At 41.4% G+C, this 22,127-nt stretch overlaps 1 protein-coding gene across 3 annotated transcripts in view; it reads left to right on the forward strand.

Moving 5' to 3' along the window:
• The window catches only part of itgb6 (integrin, beta 6), a 62,150-nt gene that overhangs the window by 38,939 nt on the left and 1,084 nt on the right, over positions 1-22,127 (forward strand). For 2 of the 3 annotated variants that reach the window (XM_068035267.1, XM_068035265.1), the window contains 4 exons: positions 1,615-1,837; positions 4,532-4,629; positions 16,337-16,456; positions 21,785-21,951. In XM_068035267.1, the coding sequence (XP_067891368.1) occupies positions 1,615-1,837; positions 4,532-4,629; positions 16,337-16,456; positions 21,785-21,951 (608 nt within the window). The remainder of the gene's footprint in view (positions 1-1,614; positions 1,838-4,531; positions 4,630-16,336; positions 16,457-21,784; positions 21,952-22,127) is intronic. The other variant, XM_068035266.1, reaches the window with a different exon arrangement.

Raw genomic sequence — 22,127 nt, forward strand, 5'->3', positions numbered from 1 at the left:
AAACTAGGTGGCTTTCTTGTGGGCTGGGGAGGGGGGCCCTCCTGATCGGGCACGTTGTGTCCCAAGGAGGGCTGCCCCCAAAGCCCTAACTGGCCTTAACTCACATCAGACCCCCCCCCGCCTCCCCCCAGAGTCCCTAACTGAGCTCCCCCCCCGTCTCGCCAGGGCCCGACCGATTGTCCCCGGCGATACCCGATAAACTTACCTTTTTCTGGGGCCGTCCTTCATCTTCATCTTGAAGCTGGGTGTAGTCCCAGCAGTGGCCACTGCTCCCTGCTGATTGGCCAGCAGCTTCATTAGGTGGGACTTCCTGCCTCAATGAGGTGGAAGTCCCACCCAAGACCAATTAAGGGCCTGGGGAGCTTAAAATCCGGTCTGGATCCTCAGGCCTGGTGGAGGTGGGCTCACCACCAACTTTTTGGATGCTGGACGGGGCCCCCCCACCCACCATAAAATTCTGGCCAAAGTTTCAGGTCTATGACAAATTATATTGGCAGGAAGGATGATACAACAAAGTGTGTTGTTTGGATCTGAGATAACGCATTGACATGATTGGCAATATGTTGAGTCAATGCAAAAATTGCTTATTCAATTCTGTCAGATTGAATTAAATTTTCAAAGTTCTTATATTTAGTTTGGATGAGGTTTATGCAAAATGTCGCATCCAGCTGCAAAGAGGTTTAGGATAATTCTAATTGATTGTTAGCATCCTTCCATCTACAAAAGATGATGGACACATAGCAATCAATCCATTTAGGTGGGATGTCTTCTCTTGGTGCACCTTTGTTGATGGCTGTGAAGTCCAATCCTTGAGAGGCAGGTTCTGCCACAAATGCTGCATGTGAAGCTGCCAAGTTGTTGTTTTTGACGTTGGCACCTGTTGCCAAGCTGCTGTAGCAACTAGTCATCGTGGTAGTGTACACCAGTCCACAGGATGTATCACCACACTGTGATTCCGCAACTGGGCAATATTTGCTAAATAATCCACTGTGTGTTAAGAATTACGCGGGCAATCAATTTAAGATTATTAGTAGGGCTTGCAGTGTGGCGCATTTGCACGTACTGGAAGTTACATGTATTAAAACACAGGGCCCTGTTCTTTGCAGACAGAAAGAATATATACAAAGTGCGCCTGTTTCAGCTGAACAAAATAAGTGACAGCCATTCGCTGCTTCATTCCTCAGGGCAATGCCTTGACCAAAGTCAAGCTCCCTGGTTTAAATTTTAAACAAACTTTGGCAGTTAACTGTCAGTCACCGTAAATGGGTGCATTCACCATGGCAACGCCTCTACCAATCAGAGTTCACTTGCCAGCCAATCGGCACTCTCTTCTCATGCAGTATAAGTTGTTGTTTTCCCTTACATTGGTTATTCTTGTAATTGTCCTGATGAGTGCAAGACAAAAAGCTTCGACAACATGGCTCTATTTTCAGCAATACTCAACCAATTAAATTAATATTTGGATTCAGTACTTGTATATATTAAAACTTCTAATTGACATTTCCAATGCAACTTCTTTAAATATATAATGTGCTGAAAATATGGATAGTTTGCTATGAAATTCTGCGTGACACTGAGTCTCATCAGAGGTTTAATATTCATTTTCTTTCCTAGGTCATGGGTTATGTGATTGTGGAGAATGCCACTGTCACCAAGGATGGACTGGTGAATACTGTAATTGCACCACAAACACAGACCTTTGTATTTCTGACGATGGAGCCCTATGCAGTGGACGTGGAGAGTGCATCTGTGGCAAATGTGTCTGCACACAATCAGGGGCTTCTGGAGATCAATGTGAAAAATGTCCAACTTGTTGTGACCCCTGCACTTCTAAACGGTAATCTCCGCAGCTCGGTAGGAAAAGAATATCTGGAGAATAGAGAACTAGTGTACCCCAACCAAAAATCCACTAAGAAAGAAAAAAGATCTCGAAGTTAGGACATGCAAAGTACTTCATAGCTAATGAAGTATTTTTTGAAGTGTAGTCACTGTTGTAATGTTGGGCAACATAGCAGCTAATTGCATACAGCAAGGTCCCACAAACAGCAATGAGATAAGCAACCAGGTAAATCTGTTTTAGTGATGTTAGTTGAGAGAGAAATATTGGGCAAGATATCGGGAGAAAAATGCCATGGGATCTTTTACGTCCACTCGAGGGTAGGTGGAGCCTCAGTTTAACATCTGATCCAAAAGACAGCACCTCTGACAGTGCAGCACTCCCTCAGTACTGCACTGAAGTGTCAGCCTAGGTTATATGCTCAAGACTTTGGAGCAGGGCTTCCACCTATGGTGTTCTGACTCACAGGTAAGTATGTGAGCCAAGTTGACATATGAATGCGAACATACAAATTAGGAGCAGGAGTAGGCCCCTGGAGCCTGCTCCACCATTCAACGAGATCATGGCTGATCTGATTGTAACCTCAACTCCACATACCCGCCTATGCCCAATAACATTTCATCCCCTTGCTTATCAAGAATCTATCTGCCTCTGCCTTAAAAATATTCAATTCTCTGCTTCCACCACCTTTTGAGGAAGAGAGTTCCAAAGACTCATTACCCTCTGAGAGAAAAAATTTCTCCTTATCTCTGTCTTAGATGGGCGACCCCTTATTTTTAAACAGTGACCCCTAGTTCTAGATTCTCCCACAAGAGGCAACATCCTTTCCACATCCACCCTGTCAAGGCACCTCAGGATCTTATATGTTTCAATCAAGTCGCCTTGTATCCAGTGGATACAAGCCTAGCCTGTCCAACCTTTCCTCACAAGACAACCCACCCATTCCAGGTATTAGACTAGTAAACCTTCTCTGAACTGCTTCCAATGCATTTACATCCTTCCTTAAATAAGGAGACCAATACTGTACACAGTACTCCAGATGTGGTCTCACCAATGCCCTGTATAACTAAAGCATAATCTCCCTACTTTTGTATTCGAATTCCCTCGCAATAAATGACAACATTCTATTAGCTTTCCTAATTACTTGCTGCACCTGCATACTAACCTTTTGTGATTCATGCACTAGGGCACTCAGATCCCTCTGCATCTCCGAGCTCTGCAATCTCTCACCATTTAGATAATATGCTTTTTTATTCTTCCTGCCAAAATGGACAATTTCACATTTTCCCACATTATATTCCATTTGCCAAATCTTTGCCCACTCACTTAACCTATCTTTGTAGCCTCCTTATGTCCTCTTCACAAGTTACTGTCCTACCTATCTTTGTGTCATCAGCAAATTTAGCAACCATACCTTCAGTCCCTTCATCTAAGTCATTTACATAAATTGTAAAAAGTTGAAGCCCCAGCACTGATCCCTGAGGCAACACTTGTTACATCTTGCCATGATGGAATTGACTTGATGCTCTAAATCCCACTTGCCACATTTCCATTTTATTTGGAACTGTGTAACATCAGAAGCCGCATATAAATACCAGATTTACTGAGAAAAGAAACAGCATACGAGATGAAAGACTAGATTGGAATTTGGTCTGTTATGGGTAGGTAGTTGTAAATGATTTCATAAAAGGCAATTGACTACCTTCACGCTGCCTCATTTGATTCAAAACCTAATTTTTCTATAGGAAGGATTTATAATTTACACTCTAAAGTAGGTTCAAATGGTTTAAATCATGAACTTGCATGTTTAATGTTTAAGCTGCAAAGTAGTGTTTTTCTGATGTTTCTTATTTCACATTGCTAAGTGGTCAGAGTTGAAGTGTGGATTTGCATTTTATATGTGACATTGTACATTAATAATATAATTCATCTGTTTCTTAGAATTGCTTGAGTTTGTCCCAGATTATGTTTTATAGAACGGTAATTGTGAAATGTCAAGATATAAAAATCTAATGTTTTAAACTTCAGTTGTCTAATGCAGAAATCAGTTATTTCTCACCAAAATGGCAAGTAATGATTCTTTGAAGAAATACTTTTCTCACATTTCCAAACAAGCTATAGGATGAATTCAACCTGCCTTTAATGTTTCATGTAACAATTCAAAAGGCTGCCACAGTTAGAGATATTTAGTACATTCCTGTCCTGAACAGTGGAATGCCATTTATTCTCTGTTATCTTTCAGAAAGTTCTTTTTTTTAAAACAGCCCTTTGGCATAGCTTTGTCTCAAAGATAATTTACATGTCTTGAAGGGGATTCTGTAGCTGTTTTGAAAACATACCCTATTATGTCATGTGACATGAAATGCGTTTTTTTAAAAACAAAATGAATATCTAAAGCTTTCTTATCTGCAAAGGATATGCCTGGACTGTCTTAATTTCTTTTTAATATTTTGGCTCCTCTGAGGGAAATTTTCTTTTGAATAATGCGTGTCAAGTATCAGTTGTGTAAAACTGTGCCCGGATACTTGCCTTTAAAATCTTCAAAGGCATTTTGAAACCTGGATATACCTTACACTTGCCATTGTATAAATTGTGTTGGTTCCTAGATCTTAAGGAACATTTATGTTTCATCTTTTAATGATAGAGACAAAGGCCTGACAGTTATTGATGTGCATTATCATATTTCTTTTGCAGGAGCTGTGTTGAGTGTCACCTGTTTAGTGTGGATGGATCAGCAGAAGACTGTCAAGAAAAATGTATGATAGTCGATTCCACAGTCAATCAAACAGCAGGTAGCAAATACTACTTCCACACTAAAAAATAAAAACAAAACAAGTTCAGAGTTAGTTTTGTTGAATTCAATACACTGTTTTGATGTAGCTCACTGTTTTAATCTCTGGGGATTCTTGGAGATCAGACAGTCCAAGATCAAGTCAAAATATGTAGAGCTACCACAGTACAAGACAGAGAGGATCTGCTTTTCTTTCAAGCCTACTGCAAAGCACTTAATGTCCAATTTTTGCAGCATAACTTTTTATTGAAATGTGATATAAATTTACATTTGATTTAAACTTCCAATGATCATAGAGAAATATTCATCTTGATCTGCTTCCTTTACAACACCAGCTGTTGTTAGCTGATCTCAGCTGGCGAGGTGGTAGAGACATTAAAGAGACTTCAACCAGAATTCACATTCATGATCATTATCCAGTCATCCTTCCGAAAGCACTCAGTCCGTGCATTAAGCAAGGACAGGGTCAAGCCTGACACCCAATTGTCAGATAAATGAAGAATGGTCCTTTGCATTCAATACTGGAGGAGAGCTGCCACCTATGAAACTATATCCCAGAATAAGTTACTAACATCAGGAGCAAACAGAAACATTGGGGAAAATCAACTTATTTCAGTCCTGTGGGGTATTCCTGTGACGCTGTCCAAGACTACAAATTGAGATATTTCCCTTCTTTAAGAAGTGTACATAAGAGGACATTTTAGTGTTTCTGTTCCTTTTGAATAAATCCCTTTGAAGAGGGAGTTCCAGCATTAAAACAAACATTAAGAAGTGAAAAATGTCATGATTATTAGCAAAACCATAATTTATTAATTTTACTCCATACTGATCCTACATAGTAACTTTTTAAATATTTATATTGCCTAGTAAAAGGTGAATAAGTATTGTTCAGTTGGTATTTCCTTGTAAAGTGAGTCATGAAGTCATTACGGCACAAAAGGGGCTGGATTTCGTGTTGGAGGTGGGACTCCCCGTGCCAGGCCAAAAAAGCAAGGGAATGCCCACATCTGCCTTTTTGTGCCCCCAAAGAGCGATCCTCTGGTATTTTTAAATAAATGTTTCAGGAGCCGTGATCCCAGTGGCAGCAGGTAAAGGCCCTCAATTGGCCGTTAATAGGACACTTAAGGGCCTCAACTGGCCTCTGGGCGGGAAGGCCATTGTCGGCCTATCCCACCCCTGGGAAGATCGCTTGACACCGGGGAGGCCACGGGCACGCCAAACCCCTGCCCCCCCACCTCTGACCTCAAGGGGCCACACAAAACCCCGATCAAGGAGGCAATTTGGCTCATCAAGTCCATGCCAGCTCTCTGTAGAGCAATCCAGTCAATCCCATTCCCCTACACTATCCCCATAGCCCTGCAAGTTTATTTCCTTCAAGTGCCCATCTAATCTCCTTTTGAAATCATAGATCATCTCCACCTCCACCATGCTCTTAGGCAACGAGTTCCAGGTCATTACCACTTGCTATGTAAAAAAAGTTCTTTCTCATGTTATCCCTGCATCCCCTGCCCAAAACCTTAAATCTGTGTTCTTGTACCATCAGCTAATGGGAACAGCTTTTCTCTGTCTACCTTATCTAAACCTGTCATAATTTTGTACACCTCTATCAAATCTCCCCTCAATCTCCTTTGCCCCAAGGAGAACAACCCCAGCTTTACTTACCTCACCTTGCAGCTAAAATCCCTGATCCCTGGAAGAATTACGTGGGGATGAAATTATAAAAAATCCACTATCAGCTTCAGACTGGAAAAATTAATTTAAAAAAAAAGCCAACTTACAGAAGTGTTTTCATATGAAGACTTTACCTCATGTTTATTATATCATGGAAATATTGCTGAAAATACAGAAATTTTGTCAAAGTTTTTCATCTTGCACTCATCAGGACAATTTGCAAGAATACCGATGTAAGGGAAAAAACTAATTTATACTGTATGTGAAGACAGTGCTGATTGGTTGGCAAGTGGATTCTGATTAGCAGAGGCATTGCCATGGAGAATGCACCAGTTTATGGTGACTGACAGTTAACTGCCAAGGTTTGTTTGAAACTTAAACCAGGCAGCTTGATTCTGTTTGGTCAAGGCATTGACCTGAGGAATGAACCAGCGAATGGCTGTCACTTATTTTGTTCAGCTGAAACAGGCACAATCTGTACATGTTTTTTTCTGTCTGCAAAGAACAGGGTCCTCTGTATTAATGTATGTAGCTTCCAGTACGCGCAAATGCGCCACATTGCGATCCTGACTGACAATCTTAAATTGGTTGTCAGCGCAATTCTTAGCACACTGAGGATTATTTAGCAAATGTTGTCCAATCACGGAATCACATCTAATGTTGGACACTGTGTTTTGAGTTTTGCAAGTACAGGCTGATTGGGTACCTGTACCTTGCCCGTTGCCAACAGCAGAAGGGACATGTTGTTTGATACGATCCACCAGTCTTTGGGATGTACGGCCTATGTATCTTGCATCACACTGGCATTGAAATTCATATATCACATTACTCATTTGTGTGATAGGCAGAAATTGTTTTTGGCTTGATGGCAGTGGCGAACACCACCCACGTTGCTACTGCATAGTAGCAGCATGAAACAGCTAGCTTCATCTGTTGCTCAAATTTTTGAGATACATTATCCTTCCAGGGTAATCTGAGGTAGACGGGGCACATTTCAGGCCCAAAAATGACCACCTTAGGTTCGTTCATATGTTTGCGCAATATACAGCGAGAAATGATCTGATCAGGGTAGCCATTGTCACGCAGGATGCCTTTGATTTGCCTTAGATCAGCATCAAGCTTGCATGGTGAGCAAATGGCTCGGGCCCTATTTACAAGGTTGCTGATAAGGCCAATCTTGTAGCGCGTGGACCTGTAAGAATCTCAATGCGTGTATTGACTGGTGAAAGTCGGCTTGCGTAAACAGTGATAGAGAACCCCTTAGCAGATTTCTCAACTAGTACGCCAAGGAAAGGGAGCTCATTTGACTGCTCCATTTTAAAGGTGAATTTGAGCGCAGGATGGAGCCCATTAAGACGTGTAAAGAAATTATTACATGTAGCTGCGGATTCAAATATAGCAAACATATCATCTACATATCTGAAATATGCAAGAGGTAGGAGGTTAGGTGTCATTCCCTCGAAGGCACGTTTCTCATGGAACTCAACAAAGATGTTTGCGAGAGCTGGGCCTAGAGGGGATCCCATGGCAACACCATCTTTTTGGGCCTACATGGTGTTGTTAAAACTGAACTCCGTATTCAATGCCAGTGTGATGCTAGGTATATAGGCCGTACATCCCAAAGACTGGCGGATCGTACCAAACAACTTGTCCCTTCCGCAGTTCACAGCTGGCAAGGTACAGGCTATATCCAACCAGCAAAACTCAAAACACAGTGTCCAACATTAGATGTGATTCTGCAACTGGACAACATTTTAAAAATAATCCTCAGTGTGCTAAGGATTACTCTGACAACCAATTTAAGATTGTCAGTCGGGCTCACAGTGTGGCGCATTTGTGCATACTGGAAGCTACATATATTAATACACAGGGCCCTGTTCTTTGCAGACAGAAAAAAACTTGTACACACATTGCGCCTGTTTTAGCTAAACAAAGTAAGTGACAGCCATTCGTTGGTTCATTTCTCAGGGCAATGCCTTGACCAATCAGAGTCAAGCTGCCTAGTTTAAATTTCAAACAAACCTTGGCAGTTAACTGTCAGTCACCATAAACGGGTGCATTCTCCATGGCAACGCCTCTACCAATCAGAATACACTTGCCAACCAATCAGTACTCTCTTCTCATACAATATAAATTTGTTGTTTCCCTTACATTGGTATTCTTGTGGATTGTCCTGATGAGTGCAAGACAAAAAGCTTCGACAAAATGTCTCTATTTTCAGCAGTACTCAAGTTCTGTACTACCAAAAGACTATAATAGAGATAATTATATCTTTGACCACAATTTTTCAAATATCTTTAGATATGCATGTTCTGCAGGAGGACTGAAGGGTTGTCATTGTTCAAAAATAGAGAAAGAAAAGAAAAAAACTTAGATTTATGTAGTGCCTTTTGTGATCTCACAATATTCCAAATCAATTTACAGCAAAATAAGTATTTTTGAAGTGTCGACACTGTTGTAATGTAGGGAAATGTGGCAGTCAGTTTGTTCACAAACAGCAATGAGATCATTTTTTTTGGTGGCTTTGGAAACTTCCTGTTCTTGTTCAGATACTGCCAATAGGATCTTTTATGTCCATCTGAGAGGGCAGCTGGGGCCTTGGTTTAATGTCTCATCAAAAAGATGTCAACTCCAACAATGCAGTACTCCCTCAGAACCACTCTGAATTGTCAGCCTAAGTTATGTGCTCAGGCCTCTGGAATTTGACTTGGACCCATGACTTTCTGGGTCAGAGATGAGAGTGCGATCACTGAGCCAAAGCTGAGATTGGGATAAACCAGCCTAAGATTGGTAATAGGTAAGCTTCTGGAAGCCATAATATGAGATCAAATCAATACTAACCGAGAATGATCTGAGTTCACTAAGAACAGGTAGAATGGCATTGTAAAGGGAAACTCATGTCTGATGAATGTATTGGGTTCTTTGAGGAAATAATGATGTATATTTATAGAGGATAGGCTATAGACAGAGCTAAGCAATCCTACAACCCATCAATCAGATCACAGCTTTGCAGTCTAGTCACACCCAGTCGTGAACGGTAGTGGACAATTAAGTATGGTTCCATGAACATCCCATCCTCAATGATGGCAGAGCCCAGCATGTGACAGCAAAGATAAAGCTGAAGCATTTGCAACCAGCTTCAGCCAGAAGTGCCAAGTGCCATCTCAACTTCTTCCTGAGGTCTCCACTGTCGCTCTATGCAATATTGAGAAATGGCTGAGCACACTGAATACAGCAAAAACTGTATTCATTCCAGTTTTAGTGCTGAAAACTTATGCTCCAGACCAGCTGACCTCTAGCCAAGCTATTCCAATACAAATATCACATAGCATCTACCCAACAAAGTGAAAACTTTCCCCGGTATGTCCTGGCCACAAAAAGCAGGACAAATCTAATCCGACCGATTACCACTCCCATCAGTCTACTCCCAGTCATTAGCAAATTAATGGAAGTTGGCATCGACAGTGCTATTAAGTGGCACTTACTCACCAATAACCTGCTCACTAATGCTCAGTTTGGGTTCTGTCAGGAGAACTCGGCTCCAGACCTCATTACAGCCTTCGTCCAAATATGGACAAAGAGCTGAATTCCAGAGGTGAGGTAAGAGTGACTGCCCTTGAGATCAAAGTAGCATTTGACTGAGTGTGGCATCAAGGAATACTGATAAAATTGAAATCAGTGGGAATCAGGAGGAAATCTCTGGAGTTATTTGGCTGGAGTTATACCTAGCACAACGGAATATGGTTGTGTTTGTTGGAAGCCAATCATCTTAGCCCCAGAACATTGCTGCGGAAATTCCTCAGGGCAGTGTCCTAGCCCCAACCATCCTCAGCTGCTTCATCAATGACCTTCCCTCCATCACAAGGTCAGAAGTGGGATATACACTGATAATTACACAGTGTTCAGTTGCATTTGCAACAGCTTATCTCATGAAGCACTTGCAACAAGTCCTGGATAATATTCATAGAAACACAGAAAATAGGAGCAGGAGTAGGCCATTCGGCCCTTAGAGCCTGCTCAGCCATTCATTATGATCATGGCTGATCATCCAACTCAGTAGCCTGTTCCCGCTTTCGCCCCATACCCTTTGATCTCTTTAGACCCAAGAGCTATATCTAACTCCTTCTTGAAAACATATAATGTTTTGGTCTCAACTGCTTTCTGTGGTAGCGAATTCCACGGACTCACCAATCTCTGGGTGAAGACATTTCTCCGCATCTCAGTCCTGAAAGGTTTACCCCATATCCTTAGACTATGACCCCTGGTTCTGGACTCCCCCACCATCGGGAACATCCTTCCTGCATCTACCCTGTCAAGTCCTGTTAGAATTTTATAGGTTTCTATGAGATCCCCCATCACTCTTCTGAACTCCAGCGAATATAATCCTAACCGACTCAATCTCTCCTCATACATCAGTCCCACCATCCCAGGAATCAGTCTGGTAAACCTTCGCTGCACTCCCTCTATAGCAAGAACATCCTTCCTCAGATAAGGAGCTCAAAACTGCACACAACATTCCAGGTGTGGCCTCACCAAGGTCCTGTATAATTGCAGCAAGACATCCCTGCTCCTGTATTCGAATCTTCTCACTATGAAGGCCAACATTCCATTTGCCTTTTTTACCACCTGTTGCACCTGCATGCTTACCTTCAGTGACTGGTGTACGAGAACACCCAGGTCTCGCTGCATATTCCGCTTTCTCAGTTTATAGCCGTTCAGATAATAATCTGCCTTCCTGTTTTTGCTACCAAAGTGGATAACCTCACATTTATCCACATTATACTGCATCTGCCATACATTAGCCCACTCACTCAACTTGTCCAAATCACCCTGAAGCCTCTCTGCATCCTCCTCACAACTCACCCTCCCTCCCAGTTTTGTGTCATCAGCAAATTTGAAGATATTACATTTAGTTCCCTCAGCTAAATCATTAATGTATATTGTAAATAGCTGGGGTCCTAGCACCGATCCCTGTGGTGCCCCACTAGTCACTGCCTGCCATTCCAAAAAGACCCATTTATCCCTACTCTTTGTTTCCTGTCCGCCAACCAATTTTCTATCCATCGCAATACACTACCCCCAATTCCATGCACTTTAATTTTACATGCTAATTTCTTATGTGAGACTTTGTCGAAAGCCTTCTGAAAGTCCAAATAAACCACATCCACTGGCTCCCCCTCATCAACTCTACTAGTTACATCCCCGAAGAATTCTAGTAGATTTGTCAAGCATGATTTCCCTTTCGTAAATCCATGCTGACTCTGCCTGATTCTACCACTGTTCTCTAAGTGTTCTGCTATAAAATCTTTGATAATGGACTCTAGAATATTCCCCACTACCGATGTCAGGCTGACTGGTCTATAATTCTCTGCTTTCTCTCTACCTCACTTTCTAAATAGTGGGGTTACATTAGCTACCCTCCAATCTGTAAGAAATGTTCCAGAGTCTATGGAATCTTGGAAGATGACCACCAATGCATCCAGTATTTCTAGGGCCACTTCCTTAAGTACTCTGGGATGCATACCATCAGGCCCTGGGGATTTATCAGTCTTCAATCCCATCAATTTCTCCAACACCATTTCTCCCCTAATACTGATTTCTTTCAGTTCCTCTCTCTCACTAAGCCCTGTGTTCCCCAACATTTAGGTATGATATTTGTGTCCTCCTTTGTGAAGACAGAACCAAAGTATGCATTTAGTTGGTCAGCCATTTCTTTGTTCCCCATAATAAATTCCCCTGTTTCTGACTGTATGGGACCGACATCGCCACCAATCTTTTTCTCTTCACATACCTATAGAAACTTTTACAGCTACATATGCAGCTATTGTTTTATTAATTTGTACGTTAGTGGAAAGATAAGACCAATTCTTGCTGTTATTTATTTCGGGAATGATACTTGTCTAAATGTTACTGAATTACATACATAGTAGAATGTCCTTCCCGAGATACCATCTGAGTTCTAACCATAAATTCCCCTGTTTCTGACTGTAAGGGACCTACATTTGTCTTCACCAATCTTTTTCTCTTCACATACCTATACAAACTTTTACAGTCAGTTTTTAAGTTCCCCGCAAGCTTGCTCTAGCACTCTATTTTCCCCTTCTTAATCAATCCCTTGGTCCTCCTTCAGGCATAGGCTCATAAGTAGCAAGTAATATTTGTGGCACACAAGTGCCAAGCAATGACCCTTCCCCTTGAAATTCAATGGCATTACCATTTCTTAATTCCCCCACCATCTACATCCTGGGGGGGGCGGGTGGGGTTCACCATTAACCAGAAACTTAACTGGTTACCAGAGCAGGTCAAACATTGTGTATTCTGTGGCAGTGACTCACCTCCTGACTCCTCAAAGCCTTTCCACCATCTACAAGGCATAAGTCAGGAATGTAATGGAATACTACGTGCTGGCCTGGATGAGTGCAGCTCCAAAAACACTCAGGAAGCTTAACACCATCCAGGACAAAGCCTGTTGTAATTGCAGTGAGGCCCAAGCCATTTTGAACCTGGCCTCATTTGCATGCAGCCAGCGAGCTGCACATGCCAAACCAGCACTCCGAGATTAAGGAGGGTGGGACATTGGCTGCGTCTTACAGAGATGGTCAACAGGTTGGAGTCTGGAGGGTAGGAGATGATCTGGGAGGTATGGGGGAGGGAGGAATGTACATGGGTCAGCAATGGGCTATTTTTGTGCGCCTATATGTGGGGCCAGGAGCAGTAGAAATTGCTCTTAGAACTTATTGGCGTTTTTTGAATGGCTTCCAGCAGTCCCTTTAAGGACGACTGGTTAGGCTTAATGGCAGACCAAATTGGCCAAGTATGCACAGCACATACTATGCCCACTTGTTCCTCAAAATTGCAATTAGGGTCCTTTGTACATCATATTACACCAATTTACTTATTAATTATAGCCTCCCACCTGAAATAGGTAGCACTCTAGCTGTGCTTCTCAGAACAATACACAAGACGGTAGTGGCTTGAGCGCCAGTGTAAGCAGGGTAGTGAGTGACCTGATGCTATTTTCAGGCCGCTATCGCCACGTTTAAGCTGGTGGAGACATTTGAAATCAGCCCGTATGAGTTGTTTGTGACCTTTTCCACATGGGCAGCTTTCTGATGTTAATATCTCAGAGATTTTATGCCGAATCCCCAATGTGCTTGAGTAACGATAGTGCACTAGAACTTTTCATATTTGTACTACATAATGAATATATTTAGTCAGATACCCTTTATGTGCTGCTACGCTCTCACCCTCCCCAACCAGATGCAATAAATGTGTATGGGAAAACACATAGGATGCATATCTGGCAAGGCTGGGCTGTCAATCCATCAGCTTTGGTGCACCCAGGAGCACAGGCAATTTTTGACCTGAATGGAAAATCAGCCTTTTTAAATATCTAACTTGCACCTTCTACTTAGAATAGAACGAAGTCAATTATCCCAGCATTGGGCATTCATTATTATTATGTTAGTAGATAGGGGAGGCAGCGGCAGAGTGGTAATGTCACTAGACTGGTAATCCATAGGCCCAGGCTAAAGCCCCATAGACTTGGGTTTGAACCCACCATGGCAGATGGTGAAATTTGAATTCAATTAATAAAAATCTGTAATTTAAAAAAAGCCAGTCTAATGGTGACCATGAAACCATTGTCAATTGTTGTAAAAACTCATCCGATTGTTGTAAAACCCCATCTGGTTCACTAACGTCCTTTAGGGAAGGAAATCTGCCGTCCTTACCTGGTCTGCCCTACATGTGACTCCAGACCCGTAGCAAAGTGGGTGACTCTTAAATGCCCTCTGAAATGGTCTAGCAAGCCACTCAGTTCAAAGGCAATTAGGGACGGGCAGTAAATGCTGGTCTTGCCAGCAACGTCCGTATCCCTTGAACAAATAAAAAAAACCTGATCTGAATGGCCAAGGCAAGAAGTATTAATGTGCATTATTAGATTATCAGATCAGAAGCTGAGTTGCTAGATGTCTCCACTGTCTTGTGTTTCTCATAGCCATTACAATAAATATCTCAACATTTTGCAAAGAAAATAACTTTTTCTCGATCAGGTGAGAAAGAGGTCTAGGGTTCCCTTTTAGCCTTCACCTGGTCTTACTGTAACAGGAATTTATTTTTAAACAGTGTTTTTAGCTCCCCCTTGGTGAATCCTTGTTCACCACTTTCCAATTATAAGGCAAAGAAACGTGCACAAACAGGCTTTCTTAGGTTTAAAGAAGAATGGTGAAATTTTATTAAACTTAAACTCTAATTCAGTTGATGCCTACGAATACACGATGCGCCTACACTAGCATGCAAACGTGATAAACACATGCAAATAGGGACAGAAAAGAGCAGAACAAAAATAAAGTGGAAAAGTTTGAGGCAATATCTGAAGAATTGTTGTTATGGTTCATCAAGCTCACTGTAGAGTCCTTGATTGTAGGTAGATCTTGCTTTTCCTTTGGGCCCAGTATTCTTCTTAAACCTTGTTCCCTGATGGAGACTTTTCTGTCTTGCGGTTCATATGTCTCCAGTGGGTTTTTGGAGTTCCGTGAGAGAGTGATGGGATCAGACAGGACAGGAGAGGAGGTCTGCTTCAGTCCAGGAGCATTCTGCTTTCTGCCAGTTCAAACACTGTCTCTGCAATTTAAAACTCCCCAAACAAGCCAGCAGGGTAGTCATATGACTAACTGGCATAACCACTTCTGGCTTTGTGTCTTGTGTGTGTCAGGGAATGGTTCTTTGTCTACAAACACTGTCTGTTACTATACAAAAACGTCTTTCCAGCCAGGGGCCTGGTAACCCCTTGTAACTGGCCTTCTCTTCCCAGCAACAATTTGAAATTTAATGTCCATGTGGCAAAATTAATGTGCTTCATTCTTGGCAGGTGGGGGCCTGCATGACATAGTGTATAATAGAAAGCATAAGGCTGATTTTATAAATGTACACTCCTGCAGGGCATCTCAAACACTGGCTATGCATATTGGGGAATCGTAAGTGCATCTCTAATGAGGAGAAATTACTTCACTCAAAGGGTTGTGAATCTTTGGAATTCTCTACCCCCAGAAGGTTGTGGATGTTCCATCGTTGAATACACTTAAGGCTGGGATAGATAGATTTTTGTTCTTGCAGGGAATTAAGGGATATGGGGAGCGGGCAGGAAAGTGGAATTGAAGCCCAAAGATCAGCCATGATCATTTTGAATGGCAGAGCAGGCTCGATGGGCCATATTCTGCTGCTATTTCTTGTGTTCTTGTGTTTTTGTGTTCTCCTATGAATTTCCATCTATTAAAAATGAGTAAAATGTCAAAAGGAGCTAAGGAAATGTAATTGTCAAAGGGCCAAACACTGAACTTCGTTATTTTGAATAATGAGTAATAAAGGTATCAAATAACTTAAAATAAAAATCAGTATAGATTTGTTATTGTAGGCCCTCAAAGCTTTCAGTGAAATGAAATGAAAGTCACACAACTGGAAAACAATATGTCTTCTGAATTTTAATGCTTCACCTTTTTTTGCAGTTGGATGTTCCCATGTGAAAAGATTTCAAATGTTTTCGCTTTCTTTACTTTAAAAGTACCTGACCTATTCAAGAGGTCTCTGTATCATTTTGGTTGTATGTTGAACATCCATTAAATGTAATATAATCTAGGCATATTAGTTGTTAGAACAAACATTAACAGAGTATAGTGTACATTGTATTGTGGGCTGCTGAGTGCTGAAGAAAGCATTTTATGAATGATAAAAGAATGTGCACTCCTGACTTTATGAAATCCTGATTGAAGAAAGTTGACAGATGCATTTGTTGGCCAATACTGATAGACCACCCATGGAGCTACTAAAGTCAGACATAGCTGAGAACCGTTCCTGACAAAATACTTGAGTGGCCAGTAAGATTTCAAAAGTGCTGTAATGAAAGATTATTTTACTATTCATTGAAAAGACAAATATAATCATTCAAGACTGTGTTCAGTGTGCAGCAGTTCTGATTTCACCGATTTTTAAAAATATATTTTAAACTTAATATATATTCCCAAACTATTTTTTTATAGAATTTGAAGAAAAACAATCTGTCAACTGTTCTTTGAAAAGTGGCAATGATTGCACAATGTCATTCCGTTTTGTTAAAGACAGACATGGAAGATCACTTCTTTTTGATCTTGAACAAACAGGTGAGCTTCGACGATACATAAGTTTATATCTATAAAAGTCTTGTGTCTGGCTCATATCTGTCATTGTCACATCTCAGGATGTTACACATCTGTAAGGCACCTTGCTAAAATGAGGAATAATCTGTTAAATTATAAATTAAACTTCTAAACTAAATTAGAACTAATCAAAAACAGTTGAATTTCATTGATAGGTGCCAATGAGGAATGCATATGCTGACCAATCAAATGAATCACTTTTTAAAAATTACTGATCCCAAACTGGCAAGTGAGAGATGACAACAAGTTAAATCATTACAGAATTTTATCAAGTTAGTAATAAGCCACCATCTAAAGGATTCAAAAACGGGAGTAAGCCATTCAGTTCCTGGAGACAGTTCCGCCATTCAATCAGATCAGAGATGATCTGCATCTCAACTCCACTTATCTGCCTTTGATCCATATCCCTTGATACCCTTAACTAACAAAAAAAATTATTGATCTTAGTATTTAAAATTTCAATTAACCATCATCGACAGCCTTTCAGGGAAGAAAGTTACAGCTTTCCACTACCGTTTCTATGAAAAAATGCTTCCCTAATTCCCTCATAAATGACCTAGCTATAATTTTAAGGTTATGATCTCTTGTGTTGGATTCTTCCACTGAGCAATCAGTTCTTCTGTACCAACCCCATTGAATCCCTTTAACATTTTAAACACGTCAATTAAATCACCCCTCAAAATTCTAAACTGAAAGTATTACAAGCCAGGTTTATGCAACCTAGTCTCATAATTTAACCCTTTAAGCCTTGGTATCATTCTGGTGGATCTGTGCTGCACCCGCTCCAAGGCCAATATATCGTTCCTGAGGTATGGTGCCCAGAACTGAACACAGTACTCTAGATGGGATTTGATCAAGGCTCTGTACAAATGAAACATAGCTTCCTTCCCTTTGTATTCCAGTCTCCTTGATCCAAAAGCCAACATTCTATTAACTATTCAGATTATTTTTCATACCAGTGCTCCTCCATAATTGCTAATCACTTACCATTTGGAGCACAGAGGGGTAAAAGGCAGTTGCTGAAACACTCAAGTTGTTGGTGAAATATTTGAGGTATGCAGTCAGAGAAGCACTTGGAATGAAGAGTGGCAATGAAATTCTCAGCAAATACCAGTGGAACATTTAAGTAGATGGGCAGTGTAATACTTAGATGGTGTGTCTGTAAATCGCTTCAATGGTGAGGTACATGGCAGGTGAACTGAGGTCACAGAGTCTAGTTTAACCTGAGACAGGCGCCATGGAGAAGGATTGAAAACGTGGCGAGGGAACAGAGTCATAGAGGCTGGTGGAGGCTGAAAACGATGGCTTCAACATTCCTAATGTTTAGCTGGACATCAGACAAACAATCCGCCAATATAAGTGGTGGAGAAGTAGAGCTTAATATCATTGGTGTGCATAAGGAGCCTAATCCCATGTCTTTGGGTGAACTCACCAAGGGTTGGACAAGAGGAGACAGCCAAGAATTAACAATGAGGAGGTGTGAAGAAAAGTAATTTCCCTGGCTGCAATTGGATAGGTAAGAGTGAAAGAAAGCAAAGGCAGTGCCAGTGCACTGGACAACGGAGAAGAAGCATTGGAGCAATATGGTGTGCTCAATCATGTCAAAAGCTGCAAAGAACTTGAGAAGGACAAAGAGACACAAGGTTACAGTTAAGAGGATGTAATTTGTGACTTTGATTAGGGCAGTTTCAGTGTTGTGGCAGAGGTAGAAACCCGATTGGTGAGATTCAAACATGGATTTGTGGGATTGACAGACACAGATGCGGGAAGCGACATTCAAGGACTTCAGAAAGGAAAGGGAGGTTGGAGATGGGGCAGTAGCTTCCAAGGACAGAAGGATCAAGGGCAGATTTTTTGAGCAGGAGAATGATGATGGCAGTTTTGAAAGAGAGAAGGATAGCACTTGAAGTGAGGGAACCATTTATAATGTCAACTAATATGGGGCCAGGAAGTGAAGTTAAATGATTAGGAATTTAATGGAGTGGGGTCAAGAGAGCAGAAGGTGGGTTTCATGGAGAAGATGAGTTCAGGCAAGCCAGGAAGGGATATAGGAGGAAACTAGAGGAGTTGCAGGTTCAGAGATAGGGCAGAAAAAACTTTCGGGGAGATTTGGCTGTTGGGCTAGGGGAAGGATAGAGAATGGGGGAGCATGTGGCTGAGGCAGCTAAATGGCTAGTCTCAATCTTAGTCCAAAGAAATCCATGAGCATTTGTTATTTAAGGTGAGAGTGGAGGGGTCAGGGGAGAGGGATTTAAGTAGATGACTGATAGTGGGATTATCTACACTTTAAGGATGATTCTGATCTAGTGAACAGTTTTGACAGGAGAGAGCAAGTCCAAACAGGACAAAATAGAAGGTGAAGAAAAACTCCAAAGCATACATTCATAATTTCAACTCTGGCTGGGTGACACTTGTGCTCTGCACCCCTGTCCCACAGCACCTCTGTCCCACAGCGCCTCTGTCCCACAGCGCCTGGCTTCCACCTGGAAGTACCTCTCCCTAACAGGCCCAAGCCTTTCCTGCCCACACTGGATTCCCCACTCAACTGTCTGGCTTCCCAACAAACTGCTCCACTCCCCAAACTGTCCTTGGTACATAAGGGATAGAAAAGCTCTACATCTAGTGTCATTTCATCACACTCCAGATACCACTTTTTAAAGTGCCATGCTTTATTACATATACAAAACAATCATAAAAAAGAGAAAGAAAACCCTGGCTCACCCACATCAACCACAGTGGCGCAGTGGTTAGCACTGCAGCCTCACAGCTCCAGGGACCCGGGTTCGATTCCGGGTACTGCCTGTGTGGAGTTTGCAAGTTCTCCCTGTGTCTGCGTGGGTTTTCTCCGGGTGCTCCGGTTTCCTCCCACAAGCCAAAAGACTTGCAGGTTGGTAGGTAAATTGGCCATTATAAATTGTCACTAGTATAGGTAGGTGGGAGGGAAATATAGGGACAGATGGGGATGTTTGGTAGGAATATGGGATTAGTGTAGGATTAGTATAAATGGGTGGTTGCTGGTCGGCACAGACTCGGTGGGCCGAAGGGCCTGTTTCAGTGCTGTATCTCTAATCTAATCTAATCAATCATTTAATGCTGGCCTATTTAGATCATAAGATAGGTGAGGTTAAATATTGCTTTATTTCAGAAGCTAAATGTTACAACTATGCTGCAGCACACAGACTACTCTGAGTAACAACATGAGATCCACTATTGCATAAAAATCTGTTGTTCTTATAAATACAATATTTATAAATGTCTTAAAAATAAATCTTTATTAGTTAAATCTTTATTAGTTATATTACTTCCATTAGGTGTGTTACAATTCAACCCTTATCCCAACTCCTTTTGCTCTTGCGCAATACAGTTAGCTTCCATAGTCAAGACAATATGTCATACAGTCATGGAGTCAGAGAGTCATAACAGCACAGAGGGTACCCACTTGGCCCATTGAGTCCATGCCGGCTCTCTGAGAGCAGGAGTGCCCAAACTTTTTGCTTGGTGGGGGGGGTCACATTAAAATTTTTGTCCTACATAAGGGGCCGGTGAGAAAATTTCAGAAAGATAAAGGCATTAAAAATTGATCTTACTATCAAAATAACAACAAACATGCATTTTTATGAAGTTATAAATGAGAAGACCAATTTAATGACTTACTTTCTTGTCACTATATTGGACACTGCTTTAGTGACATACTTGGCATTATTTTTGCTTGCATAAGTACTCAATCTCGCCTGCACACTTGATGTAGTGATGCAGAGTATTCCGGATAGATGGCCATCTGTCAGCAGTGATCTCGATCTCTTTCTGTTCCCTCTCTCTTTCTCTCCCCCCTCTCTCTCTGTCTCTCTCTCAGCCCCTCTCTCTCTCTATCTCTCTCGCCCTTCTCTCTCTGTCTCTCTCTTCCCCTCTCTCTCTCTGTCTCTCTCTCCTTCTCTCTCTCCTTCTCTCTCTCTCTCCCCCACTTTGTCTCTCTCTCTGTCTCTCTAGCCGCTCCTCCACTCTCAAGGTGGAATTTTATGCTCTCCTGCACGGTGGGTTTGGAGGTGGGGAGAGCATAAAATCGAGTGGGATGGTAGTGGCAAGGATTCCGCCATAGTCCCGCCTCCGTCAAAATTTAGTCCGGGGCAAGAAGGCCTGTGAAAGGCCTTCACGGCCTGCTGCCAATTAAGGCCTTTAACTGGGTAATTAACCCCTAATTAAGAGCCTCTTCCTGCTGCAGCTGCAATTAACCATGCGGAGGGCGGCCCTGTTGCCGCATGGGAAGCACAGCATGAAAAACCGTGCTGCTTCCTGACTGTGGGGTTGCGGTGGGTCCTTCGTTCAAAAGGCCAGATTGGGCTCGGGTCCGCTGTGGATCGGTCGGGTTTGGGTCGGGTTCTTTGTCCCGACCTGAGCAGGCCTTTACCTCTTATTCCATGAGCTTCAATTTTGGTAATATGTGGTACTTTGTCAAAGGTTTTCTTAAAATCCATACAGACAACATCCATTGCTTTCCCTTATGTGATGTGATATGCCATTTGGTAGGTAGTGAACTCTCGTGTGCACCAGAAATAGTACTGCCTGCCCAGTGTCCTTCAAATCTCCCTTAATTAGCAGAGAGTACAAACTACCAACTCCTTGAAGCCAATGATGAACATTTTCTAATTATTTTGTGATTTTTGTTTCAGGATTTTTTTAAATGTCCCAAACTGATTAATATTTACAGCGTTTGAGAATTCTTTTGTCATCACCAATAAAATACCCAGTTGTATGAGACATTATTATAATCAGGCCAAAATTTATACATTGAAGCTGAAATGACTATTTCATTTAACAATAATGATGAATAAATGATGGAAGTTTAGTATCCGGCCCAAGTAAACTGTTTTAGCAACAGTAACCAGAAATCATTTATGGATTTTTAGTTTGCTATTCAAAAGAAGTTGTGAAGGCATTGCTCGCTGTGATACGAATATAATTAACTAGAAGAAAAAAATTAGCACACTTAATGATTATTGAAACTAAAAGTAAATATTTTAATTTACATAACTTAAATGTTTGAACTGTTCTTATACTTTAATACATTACAAATTTCTCCACCAATTTTTGATTAGATATAGAACAGCATGGGATATAATGAAACTGACACTATATCATTATTGCACTGTGTACTGCATCCAATTTTATATTTCACTTTGATCTCCCACTATCTATCATTAACTCTTGTGTCTATTACCAGTTCTCATCATTAAAAATAAGCATTTCTCCATCCTAGCAAATGCCATACATTGAAATATTGTATTCTTTGTACAGAATGTCCCTTGCCTCCAAATGTATTTATGATAGTTTTGGGAATTTCTTTGGCGATCCTTGTAGTTGGTTTGGTTATCCTCAGTATCTGGAAGATGTTTATATCCATTCATGACCGCAAAGAAGTGGCCAAATTTGAAGCAGAACGAGCAAAAGCTAAATGGCAAACGGTATGGGTTTTCGAATTAAATACTTATTGTTCATTCCATCTTGAATTTAATATAGAATGCAAATATTTAAAAGCCTACTAAGTTAAGAAAGATGCCATGCTTATTTTGTAATACCAATAAACTGGATAGATAAAGCTGTTGTAGGCAACATAGAAATATACTACTAAGTGTTAATT

The sequence above is a fragment of the Heterodontus francisci genome, chromosome 7 (genome assembly GCF_036365525.1).
Source record: "Heterodontus francisci isolate sHetFra1 chromosome 7, sHetFra1.hap1, whole genome shotgun sequence".
Lineage (NCBI taxonomy): Eukaryota > Metazoa > Chordata > Chondrichthyes > Heterodontiformes > Heterodontidae > Heterodontus > Heterodontus francisci.